The following is a 13142-nucleotide window of genomic DNA, read 5'->3' on the forward strand; positions in this document are numbered from 1 at the left end:
TTCCTGCAGTAAAGTTGTGGTATATTCCCTCAACACCTGCACATACTGAAATAGCCACCTTACTCACACACCTATTTACAGCACTGCAGTAATCTCACACACAGATCTCCGGACGGACAGAAACGTGCAGGTCGGTCAGCGAAAAGCCCCTCAATTAAAATTGGAACATGATCCCACAGGGTCCTAATTTGCCTTCTCCAGTTTCACTGATCTGGCAACCCGCACAACCTTGAAAAATGTCACTGCTCCATTGCAGCCAGCCAATGGGGAGACGGTGGAAGAAATAAGGCAAGATAAACTGCATGTTGGCATGCAACAGCAAACAAACCTACTTTGTTTGCATGCACATTGGGCTGCAATTTTAACAGATTTTAGTCATTTTAACTAATATATACGATTCTTTCATGAACGGCAGAGAGACACAATATATAGGAGATAAAAATAAAATGTAGATATTTTAAGATAGTAATGAGAGAATATACAAATTAGACAAGAAGATGTTTTAGTATAAAAGGTCAGAAACAAACAAAAGCTACTTTGCTACTTGACCTTGGGTTGCATTTTTAACAGATTTCAGCACTAAACAAATAAATACCCTTCTTTCACGAAAGGCAGTGGGAGAAAATAGATTGTGCTTTTAAAGAGATGATAAGACCATTTAGATATTGTAAGATATAAATAAGAGAAGATATTGCTATTATAAATTAGATTTTAAGATAAGCTATTTTAGTATTAAAGGTCAGAAACAAACAACAACTTTGTTCATTCTGCAGTTTGACAAAGATTCTTTCATGGAATGGTGTGACATAATGTGCTTTTTAATATAGAAAAAAGAAAGCATAGTTTATGACAATATGATTTTATTCAAAGAAAATATAAAAATTACATTTAAAAATATAATTTTAAAGATACTTCAGCATAAAAGTTTGCATGTACATCATTTTTTTCAAGTTTTTAATCAGGGCTGTTAAACGATTAATCGCGATCAATCGCATTCAGAATAAAACTTTGTGTTTACATAATATATGTCAGTGCACTGTGCATATTAATGTTGTATTTATAAACACAAAAACATACACATACATGTGTATGTATGTATATATATATAGAAATATATGAAATATTTAGATGTATTGATTTATTTTGACCAATAATTGAAATTCTAAACGTTTTACCGATTTTTTTCTTCTGAAATATACACATGTATGAGTATATGTTTATAAACACAAAAATTAAAATGCATAGCACACAGACATAGTATTCAAACAAACTTTTATTCTGGATGCGATTAATCCTTTGACAGCCCTATTTTTTATAAATAAACATTAAAGTCAGTAAGAGACGATATATAAACGATATTCACTGTAGATGTTTTAAGATAATACAATATTAATAAGAGAATATATTAATAAGATACCTACAAGATAATACTATAATTTAGCATCAAAGGTCAGAAATCATGAAAGAACATGACATGAAATTTGATTAAAGCGTGAAAATGGGTTCATGATGATGTCAGTGTGAATGATTAAGAGCTATGATGTCACCCGTGATTAAAGCTGATTATTGTTAGATCAAGGACAACACTGCCTTTGCTTAAGAGTGTGATGCTCCTCTGAATGAGTCAACATGGACTTTCCGGTGACTGGACCTAGATTTTGCCTATGATAATGTGCTACTTATGTAAGTGATGTACTATCAAGCAGAGAACATGTTCTTAACAAAACAACTAGTTCCTTTGTTGACTGCAAAACACTCACGGACACGCGGCGCACAGTGCCGTCCAGCAGCCATAGGAGCGTGATCTTCCCTCTGAGTGCCGCGCTGGCCCCATCAGTGGCCGCATAGCTGTCTGATGAGTCAAGAATGTGGTTACATGCCTTAAACATGAGCTATTACTGAACACAGTCCCCACTAGAGCACAGCCAGCACGCTCATTCACAGAGAGGGAGGGTGAGAGAGGGAGGTGGCTTATCAATAGAGAGGCAGGAGCACTCTCGGCTCAACTCAGAAGTGAGCAGACGCATCAAGCAGAAAGAGCGTGGACAGAAAGCCTTGTTGGTTTTTAAGCCCTGATCTTTGGAGGAAGCATCTATCCCTCTGATATCTTACAGGGCTGAGATTGAGAGGCGTGTCGGGTAGAATTATCTTCTGCTGTGGGAAATAGACCGGCGGCCTCCCCGTGTTGCCTGTATGCCCGTAGACTTGGTGATCCCTCTTCCGCTGTGGACAGACATGCACGAGAGCGAGATGAGGCTGAAGATGCGTGTCAGGCGCATCAAGGAGGGACGGGATCTGAGAGGTGTGTGTGATTTAGATATGAATTTGTGTTTGATATGGTGGTGAGTACTTTGCATTCATATGTTGCCAGTTGTCAGGTAACTCATAACATTTTCCCTTGTTTTATGTGTATGCGTGGCATATAGCCTACTGTATTTATATATAGTTATATTATATGGTGTCATGTGGCTTAATGCGATGGCTGCACAATGACTGAAGATCTTACCATTCACACAGACAGAACTTACTGTGGTACTCCTTAAGAAAGAGCTGAAAGTAAATGCAAAATGTGTGGTATTTTTCTTTAAAAGTATTGTTTTAATGAAAATCTATTATGATCAATATACACAATAGCATTCACTCTAACTGTTCGATGTGTATTTTGTTTATAGGCCTTAGAGCTCTGTCCCTGTCTTTGTTATTTTTAATGCATATTAATCTTCATTGGCATTTAAAAATGGTGGTTTTGAATATGTGCTCTTGTCTCTAAGTGGGACCCTAATGCGTTCCAATAATCTCAGCTAATTGGTTGCAGTACATATTTTATATGGAGTTTTTCCAAAAACATTGCAGGTAAGTTTAGTGAAAGATGGATTAAGGTTTTGAGCAGACCTCAGTTGCGTCGTGCACTGACATCAACTGCACAAGATGACATTGAGATTTGAAATGTGACATTGTGTTGGACCATCAGCCTGAAAGTGTCTGTACTTGCTGGAGTATCATGTCCCCCTGAACAAATTTAGCATGCTTGTCATAAGCCCCTGCAAAGCAAGGCCCTAAATACTAAAGATCTGTATTTAGTCCACACACACACACACACACGGCTAATGCATATTTCATTGTAAACACCATAGCACAGCTCTTCTTTTCTAGGGTGTACAATGTAAAAAATAATGTGATCAATAAGTCTACACAACATATGAAATGGCTTGTACACCCAATATTATTATAGGCCTACTTAAAAAAAAAAAAGTAAAACAGCATTTTGTTTACAGTGTACTGTATGAACCATCTAAAAGTGTGTAGGGTGTGCCTCATGAATATTGATCAAGCAACACATTGTACTTTCCAGGAGTTCTCTGAACTGATTTTCTTAGGGCAGGTAAATGGGCACTTTCCACAGTTGCACATTGGTTTTGTTTCATTGCTAATGCTACCCGACTGTCAGACTTTTACTCTGTTCTAAAATTGTTCTTTCATGGAACCGGTCATTTTTTCTTATTCTGCCAAGCTTACTTAACCCCCAAATGCTACAGTATACTGATTATTTCAAACTTAACTTAGGAATGTCTAAAATTAACCGTATCCCACAGTTATAATGGTTCCAGAAAGAAAAAGAAGAAATACCCCAGTACAGTATAAGCGTTCTGAAGGAGAGTATAGTGCAGGGTTGTACTGACCTGTTTTACTCTTGATTGAAAACAGTGGGTTAGTGTAACTCTTGTGCACCATGCAGAGCAATAAAGATATTTTTTGGGAATGAAATTGTGGATGTCAGAGCACCCTAGAGAGGTTAGTGAGAAAGTATCAGATTCGGAAATTCTGACAGTTCAGATCACACAACCAAGCAAAGCATATTTTTGTGTGTGACCATAAGCATATTTTTGTGATGTTGCTGAATTCGCAAATTTCAAGTATGCAATACGCTACTTCATTTGTTGATCTTGTAGCATTGTTTAGACCGGTGGTGTTCAAACTGGGGGCCCCAAGATGGATCCAGGGGGGCCTCAAATTTGATGTCATTTTATGAAATATAGATATTGATCATAAATTTTATGCAATCAAACATCAATAATAATAAAAAGACAACCACCCAAAAGAATTAATGTTCCTGCATTGTATAACTGAATATGTTTTTGGTTTCATTAAAATTCTAAGTTTAAGATTGTACGTCTTTATTTGGGGGGGGGGCGCAAAGCGATGCACTCTTCACAAAGGGGGCCTTACAACAAAAAAGTTTGAGAACCACCGGTTTAGACTGTGTATCAAGAGTAGGCGACAGTTATTATACGTAAATGTATTATATAAATGATACCCTTGCAATACATTTTAAAACAATACTATGTGCAATATATGTTAAACTGTGGTAAACTGAGCAAGGATTTCTATACTCATATTTAATGTCACTGCATATGATTGCATAAGTCGCATATACAAAATATATGCTTTCTGTATGGGGGTTGTTCAAATTGTGTGGAAATTGCTTCCTCTGAAATGTTCACTTGACCTAAGTATAGCTATACGCAACAAAAATGAACGAAAACAATAAAATACTTTTTGTTACAGCGAGGTAGCCCCATGTAATGCACCTCTTCATTCAAAGCAGATCCTCCTGGCCTTCCGTCAGCCCCAGCCCTGTACACTAGAACACAGTGACATCGCACTTCTGGAATGTTAGCCATAAGGACCGCGAGGCCGGTCTGCCCTAATTCAGTTAAAGCTAATGCTAGCTCTGCTACGAGTCTTCTCTGTTACCTTTCTGCTACTCTCTGTTTTCATTTGGACATGCAAATGGCTTTCACCTTGACCTGTGATGTCAAAAACTGGCTAATATTTTCACAGGACCTCAGCTCAGAGCGTGGTAGCCTGCTATACTGCCTGTGCACCAAATAATAGTTAAAATTGGTAGTGTGCAGAGTTTGGCACATGTGCGTGTGTATCTTAAAGTGTAGCAGCCCAGAGACAGGCTGCTGGCCACCCGCGTGCTGAGCAATGATGTCATCCTGCTTGACGGTTGCTTTTAATAGCTGGAAACAGACAACCCTTGAGCTGAGCCTTAAAGGGCCATGCACACAACTGGAACATTGGGCTCTCTTAAGCAAAGCACTGATTTGAATATCCTTTAACGTTCTGTCTTCTGGGGTTCTTTCATATAATCACAATGATTTATTTCGCCAAGCCGAGTGAATGGAAGCTCACCTTCTTACTAGTCTGAGGAAGCTCATTAAACTCCAGGAATGACGCCAATGCCCTGAGGTTACACCGGTGTCATTTGAGTAACACTGACACTTTTTTCCATGTCGTGATGTCATCTGTGAGTCAGTGTGTGAAAAAGGTTTTTTAAACAGGTCTGTTTGGTTTGACAGCATATCTAATGGCCTCGCCGAATGATGTCATGCCAACGTTACATGGAAAGAGAACAGTCTTTTGTGAAAAAGATTGTGATTTGAGATAATACAGTAAATATTTGAATTGGTTGGGTACACTAGATGGATGGATGGCTGGGCAAACGAATGCATCCGTGAATTAATAAATTAGGAATGGAATGTATGAATAAGTGTGCTTTTGTGTCAACACTCTCCAGTCACATGCATTTGCTTACAGGCGCTTACCTCATGTCTCTGAGCTCATCTGCTTGCCTAACTTCACCCCTTTGGTCACTTTATCCTTTCTTTCTGTTTCATAATATAGTCATCTCCCAAATGTTTCCCTCGGTTTTTGCATGCAGCTGTGTGTGTAAGACAAATGATCCAGTCAAACTCATACACTAACCCAGAATGATGTCATTGCCCTGCCTGCTGTCCTTTCATGGAGCGTGAGGTAACGTGACCCAGATTTTGAGACGAGTAGGGATTCTAAATAAGCGTTTAAAATGACACCAATTGCCATGTGTACTCTTGGTCGTGATTAGAACTAGTAAGGTTCCTTTGCTGTCTTTATTTGGCTTGACATTCATTTAGTAGAATCACAAAGATTCTTTGTGAGTCATTTGAATGTGCATTTGCATGATGCTGTTTTGGGGTCTGATGTAATCTGTGGCTAATGAAAAGAAGCTGGGATCAAATAGGCTGCATTAGAGAAGCAAGACCCCCGAATAGCAAGACCCCTGAAAGTACAGGAGCCACTATGTTTGCATGGAAGACGTAACATTTGTGTCAACATTTGATCACCAAAATAAAATATGATATATTTATACTTGTATATATTTGTACATATAGCTAGTGATTAAACAATTGTTTTTAGTGAACGATTATTTAATTAATATATAATAATATAGTTCTGAGTCAAGTTCTGAAGTTTAAGTTTAAATATTATTTATCATGTAACATTTATATAATTTTCTTTGTATAATTTAGTTAACATATCTTCGTGCCACATTAAAACAAATGGGAAAAATGTTACATGAAATTAAAATTAGTTACAGAAAAATCTGTTAGTTACAGAAATGTTGTTGACTCCTGATTGTTAACCCAGAGATTGGTAGCCATTTTTGTCTGAAGATTAGTTTTAATATCCCAACCTCTTATTTTATTTATTGATATTTATTTTTATTTTTTTATGCTTTTATTGTGACAGGACAGACAAGAGCTGACAGGGCAGAGATGGGGAGCGGGATCAGCAAAGGACTTTTATTTTATATTATATTGTATTGTTTTATTCATTTTTTATCAAATATTTTGTTACACAGGTCAGGTCAACTTTTATGTACACAAGCGAATGTTTGTGTGCCCTTTTGGCAATACACTGGCTTTCTAATGCTCAGAAGCTGGAACTATCAGAATGAATGTGTGTGAGCGCATGTGTGTCATAAAGTGTGTGTTTCTCTGGTTGGGTGTCTGTGTTCCTGTGGCCTGCCTTATTCCCGCAGAGGGCTGTTGGTTCTAGGGAGAGGAGATGAGATCATTCAGGAAGTAGAAGACCGGAGAACCAGACACTGACACATAATCTACCTTGTAAAGTGGCAGAACTTGTCTTTCACCGCCCATTGGTTTTCCCATTTCCTTCTCGTGAAGGGGGTTAGGCACTCTGCAACCCAGCATTAAAAGTCATTAAGTAGGCAGCTATGAAAATGAGCTATATACAGCAGGTTTTGTACAAAAGGACTTAAAGTGATAGTTCACCCAAAAATGAAATTTCTGTCATCATTTACTCGCCCTCTTGTCATTTTAAACCTGTATGACTTTCTTTCTTCCGCAGAACACAATAGAAGATATTTTGAAAAACGTTGGTAACCGAACAGCTGTTACCATCATTCTTCAAAATGTCTTCTTTTGTGTTCTGCGGAAGAAGGAAAGTCATACAGGTTTAAAATGACAAGAGGGCGAGTAAATGATGACAGAATTTTATTTTTCGGTGAACTATAACTTTAACTTCAGTGGTGTTTCCTCGGACAATTAAAGGGAGTAAAAAATGACCACATATTCTTAAGGAGCAAAACATGTTTCAACCTGGTGAGGTTGTCACGTACTGTATTTCTATTAGATCTACTGTACTTTGGTTTTGTCAGAACAGAAAGGACAGGATGTTTCTTCAGCGGCGGAAAGGCTTCTCAGCCCCTGTGGAGTTTGTGTTTGGGGTTCATGTGTAATTCAGTTGGGTAGGATGTTTGGAAACCCCCTTCATTGTTGCTATTTTTCCATTCTTATGGTTTAGTAACTGAGTTTGCAGTAAAGTGTGTGTGTGTGTGTGTGTTCATGTTTGTATATCCCGGTGGGGACCTAAACCTGAATACACACCAACACATGGGGACTCGTGTCACCGTGGGGACCAAAATTGAGGTCCCCACGGGCAAAAAAGCTTATAAATTGTACAGAACAATATTTTTTACAAATCTAAAAATGCAAAAAGTGTTCTAATGATCTTTAGGTTTAGGGATAGAATATACAGTTTGTACAGTATAAAAACATTACGCCTATGGACTGTCCCCACGGGGATAGTCAACCAAAGTCTGTCTGTGTGTGTGTGTGTGTGTGTGTGTGTGTGTGCGTGCGTGCGTGCGTGCGTGCGTGTGTGTGTGTGTGTGTGCGCGTTCATGTTTGTGTGTGTAAAAAAATACAATGCTCAAGAGGAATACAACATACTGTATGTTCTGGTTACTTTGTTTGCCCTCGGTTTGTTCACTTTAGTTTTATTTGTCCTAAAACTTTTTTCTACTCTGTATTCTGTCCAGGTGGCTTTGCGGCTTTCTCATCCTGTTTTCCCGATTTGTGTCAGAGTAAACCAGCCACTCTTGTGCCCCTCAGCTTGTCCCATCCCTGCCTACCTGTGGCCAACATTGGTCCCACTCGCATACTTCCCCACCTGTTCCTGGGCTCCCAAAGAGATGTTCTCAATAAGGTCAGTACAACAACAACAGCAAAAAAAGCTGGTTGTGTTACTGTTGCCTCCATACACATAAAACTATCAAAGGCCATTCTTTTTCACTCTTCCTCAACGATTTTCATCGCGAAGACATAACAAACTCACATGGCATCTTTAGATAATTGAAAATACTTTTCTTTTACCTGGAGGGTGTTTGCGCATACCATGGAATCAGTGAGATGTATCATATCTCTCAACGTTAGATAACAGGCAATCGAACGCATTCCAGAAAAACATTTTCATTGATGTCAGCTTGACTTAAATGTTAGCCCTGTCAAGTTGAAATGAGACTCACCGGTAAAATATGTTTTCATGACATATCCTTATCTCTCTTACTTAAAAGAGCTTTGGCACGCATGACAAGCAGACACACATACAGTTGGAATCTGGGGTAAAGGAGGATACAAAAAAAATGTGTGTTGGAAACGATCTGTTTGGGTTTTTTCCACATCTGTCTATTTTTAGTTTTTAGATATTCTTGATGTATGGAATTTCTTCAAACCTTTTCACAGGAACTGATGGAACAAAATGGAATCACCTACGTTCTGAATGCCAGTAACACTTGTCCCAAACCTGACTTCATCAGCGACAACCACTTCCTGCGCATTCCCGTCAACGACAGCTACTGTGAGAAGCTGCTTCCGTGGTTGGAGAAAACCAACGAGTTTATTGGTAAGAATGCCGTACTGACACTCTTTACGATAAACCTCTACCTTATTTAGCGTATGGTTGTGATTAAAGCCAGCTGGCTAAACACAAACCATGTGTGCATCAGCAGTGTGCAGTGAGGTTTGAGTTATGTCAACATTTGAGGTGTGCGAATGAGATCACCTCATGCTTTGTCTTAACAGCCGAGCTGCTTTTGACCGGTTTGCCATTTCTGTCTATCCACAGATAAAGCCAAGGTATCAAACTGCAGAGTCATCGTCCACTGCTTGGCTGGCATATCCCGCTCTGCAACCATCGCCATCGCTTACATAATGAAAACTATGGGTCTGTCATCAGACGATGCCTATAGGTAACTGCACTTCTATTGACATTCGAGCACAATTGATGTTGAATAAACAGCATTGTTGTTGCATATTGGATGCTCACCTTTAGCATTAGCATAGGATGCCAGGCTTTTATAACTAGCTTATTCTTTCAAGATTTCCTTGTTCAACTAGTTTCACCAGAATGACAGAGTTGAATAGAAATGTTGTGCTAAGAAGCATTGTTACTATGCTGCCCTTATGAAAAACAACCATTGTGTTATGAAAGTAAAACTGTAACCATGTTTAGCTGTTACATTATTACAGTTTAACTGCACATAGGCCTATGCCGTATGGTTTAAGATTAGTCAAATCGATAAGTCGCGATTAATCGATTCCAAAATAAATGTTTGTGTTTACATAATATATGTGCATATTTATATATAGGTATATAAACATACATATACATTGTATATGTATATATTTAAGAAATATGAGTTATATTTATACATAATGTAACTTATATTTAAATATAAATGTATTTATATTTATGTAAATATTTGTTGTAAATACACGTGTGTGTGTGTATTCATATACATATAAATATACATATACAGTACATGCCGTCACATATATTATATAAACACAAACATTTATTTTGGAATCGATTAATTGCGATTAATCACTAAAGTACTATTTAAAGTATAGCGAGAGTGCATTTGTTAGTAATCAAAATCCAGCGCAAATCAGCACAGAATGAATTTTTATATAACTAATAATCTTTACTCAGACTTCAACAGAGGCATAATTGCTTATATTTGATGTTCATCAGATTTGTGAAAGATCGTCGGCCAACGATATCTCCAAACTTCAACTTCCTCGGTCAGCTTTTGGAGTTCGAGAGAGCTTTGCAGATGAAGACAGTACCTTGTGACCCCATGAGGTTAGCAGTGAAGCACGATGAGGAGGTGGACGTCAGAAGCACGGAGCAACAGAAGACCGATCACTCTGAGCAGAGGACTCCCGAACCTACAAAGATCACCGCAAAGCCTCCATCGCCTACCTCACTGCAGAAAGACCTGAGCTCACTTCACCTGTCTTCAGAGCGAATCCTTCAAAACAAAAGGCTTAAGTGCTCCTTTTCCCTCGACATAAAGTCTGTCTACTCCTCAAGTCAAAACCAGCAATCTTCTGCTAATCTCTCAACATCGGACTCTGAGAACAAGCTGTGCAGACTCAACAGCTTAAAGAACAGCAATAATGTGTGTCGACACCCTTCGACGGCGGACTTTCAAAGCTCTACGGAGTCACACTGCACTGGTGTGTATAGCAAGTCTAGAATAAGCCCGCAAAGAGAGAGGCGAGAATCCGGCGGCTTTGAGAGGTTATCAGCCACCCCGATGTCACTGAATCTGAACCAGGGGCCAAGACCCCAAGATTCCATTTGTGAGACCAACTTAAAGACCCCCTCTTTTCTCAGCTTGCCGTTGAGTACATCTGGTACTTGGACCACGCACAGAGGCACGAATCAGGCCACCACCCCCATCACACCCACGGGCGACTGCCCTTGGTTCTTCGGCTCTAATTTGGCACCATCTGGAACGGCTTCGGGGAGCTCCCTGCACTTTGGCAGCAGTCCTGCTTATGTGGCTTTTAGCCGCGGCGGCAAAGCTGACACCTCCAGCTCCGGCGTTCATCAAAGAGACAAAACGCAGGAGCAACGGGACTTTCAGAACAGCTGGCTGGAGGAAGGAAAAGTGGTGGTGTGTAGCGTATCGCAAGTGGACACGAAGTACAAGCGGAGCAGCTGCCAGATGGAGTTTGAAGAGGGTATTAACACGACACAAAGCAATGAGGAATTTGGGAAGCTGGGGAAGCAGTCCAGTTTCTCCGGCAGCATGGAGGTCATTGAGGTATCGTGACAAAGATGAGAAGAAATCGCTCTTGGCCGACACTAAAGCAATAACACGAGTGACATGACTGAGGACAGTGCAGTTGTGGAAAAGCAGTCTGCTGTGTGATGTATAGGGATGGGCGATATTATATCGTTTGCGATACACCGGTAGAAATTCCCCACACGATAGGAATTAGTCTTCCCGCGATACAAACGATAAATTCTACTTGATGACGTATTTCTTTGTGAGACCCATTCACAGCTCATATGTGAAGCGAAAACGGGTATAGCGGAGGGCGGACGTGAAGCTGAGAAAGAGTTTGCACTAAAAGACGAGCTCTAAATCTCGTTTAGGTTGGCACTGTAGATGCATCCGAGTTTATGTTTAGTTTCACTTTCGTTTTATTTCATTCGTTTGTTAAGTATTCGTTGATAGTCATAATACGTTACACCACAACACTTAGTTTGGCTAAAAGTATTTATTTAAACATTCGTTAGATGTTATGCGCTCGTGAGCAAATTGTTTAATACGATTTCTTGCCTATATACAGGATGAACGGAGCGTCCCGTGCGCAGCTCGCGCCCACATGTGCTTTCATAGCGACACAGCGTGCACAGCACTGCTGCCTGTTTACATACAGTACAAATGCGAGTTTGTATTACGTTATTTTAAATACGTTTATGAGCGTATAAAAGCATGGATTATTTAATTAGATTTCTTTTATCCGCATTTTTCTGTTCTCTTTCTGTAGCAAGTCATAGATAGATTCAGTGTATGTTGCTGTGAGAAGAGAAGGTTCACACAGTTCAAGAGAGAGTGATTGACAGCGTGATTGAATCGATCGTTTCCACCCAACAATAGAATATATACAGTTTTAGGTATGACATGTTGTGTTTATTGAGCTTTAGTTCATTTAACTTTTCTTTACTACAGCCTTTTGAAGTCGAATCTCACTATTATATTTTATATTTACAAAAATACTGTAGGTATATTTTAGGAGCTGTTTGATTTGGGATAAGTTTTACTTGATAATATTTGATAATATTTGTTTTTCTGAGGGTCTAGACTAGATGCAGCTACTATCACTTGACGCAAAAAACAGCGGTGGATGGTGTTATGGATATATTGTCATTTTTATCGTTATCGCAACAAATACCAGGAATTATCGTGATTTTTAGTTTTAGGGCCATATTGCCCATCCCTAGTGATGTAGTTTGTGATTATGGAGCTGGTGTACTGGTGAATTTTAGACAGACTGACTGCGAGATATGCACTCACACCAAAGACCTCACAGAGCGACCTTATTCTGAATTGTCATGCACTTGTACGATTGTAATGAAGGACATAAAAGCACACATTATTCTTCTAGCATGACCACACAAAGACAATAAAAATCAATGAATGACATGAGTGTGTATTCATGTTGCTTTGATTGCAAATTAGGGCAACGACACTTAAACTTCTTACCTTCTGCCTGAGGTGAAACTGTACATGTACAGTATGCCCAATTTCAAGATGATGTAATTGCTGTGCGACATTTATTTTATGTAATTGCCCGATGTTCTATTTAGCTATAAATTGAGTATAAATGGCATTTGCATTCAATATCGTCACTATTCAGTGTTATATAATTGAGTGAAAATATGAAGTGTGTGTTCAAGCTGAGATACTCTCAGCACCACTACTGTGCACTGAGCATGCTCAGAACGGCTGGCTACCTACAAGACAAGCTGCATTCAGCAGCACTATGTACTAAGCTGTAAATCTAGACATATTTGCATATATACAGTATGTGTAAAAGAAATTTACTTTGATTTTAATGGTTTATTTAAAGTTCCACGCATTTGTTGCTTTAATTTATTGTATGGGTTTCATTCTGGCAATGAGCAATAATATATTATTTGAAAAAGAAGTC

The 13142-nt window shown here is 39.0% G+C and overlaps 1 protein-coding gene across 1 annotated transcript; it reads left to right on the forward strand.

Moving 5' to 3' along the window:
* The first annotated feature begins 1492 nt into the window (after positions 1 to 1492).
* On the forward strand, positions 1493 to 13142 carry dusp8b (dual specificity phosphatase 8b). The gene is made up of 5 exons (XM_057348569.1): positions 1493 to 2302; positions 8171 to 8337; positions 8874 to 9033; positions 9256 to 9379; positions 10165 to 13142. Exons 1-5 carry the CDS (start codon positions 2194 to 2196, stop codon positions 11252 to 11254), a joined length of 1650 nt encoding a protein of 549 aa, XP_057204552.1. The 5' UTR covers positions 1493 to 2193; the 3' UTR covers positions 11255 to 13142.

Source organism: Triplophysa rosa, linkage group LG12 (genome assembly GCF_024868665.1).
Source record: "Triplophysa rosa linkage group LG12, Trosa_1v2, whole genome shotgun sequence".
Lineage (NCBI taxonomy): Eukaryota > Metazoa > Chordata > Actinopteri > Cypriniformes > Nemacheilidae > Triplophysa > Triplophysa rosa.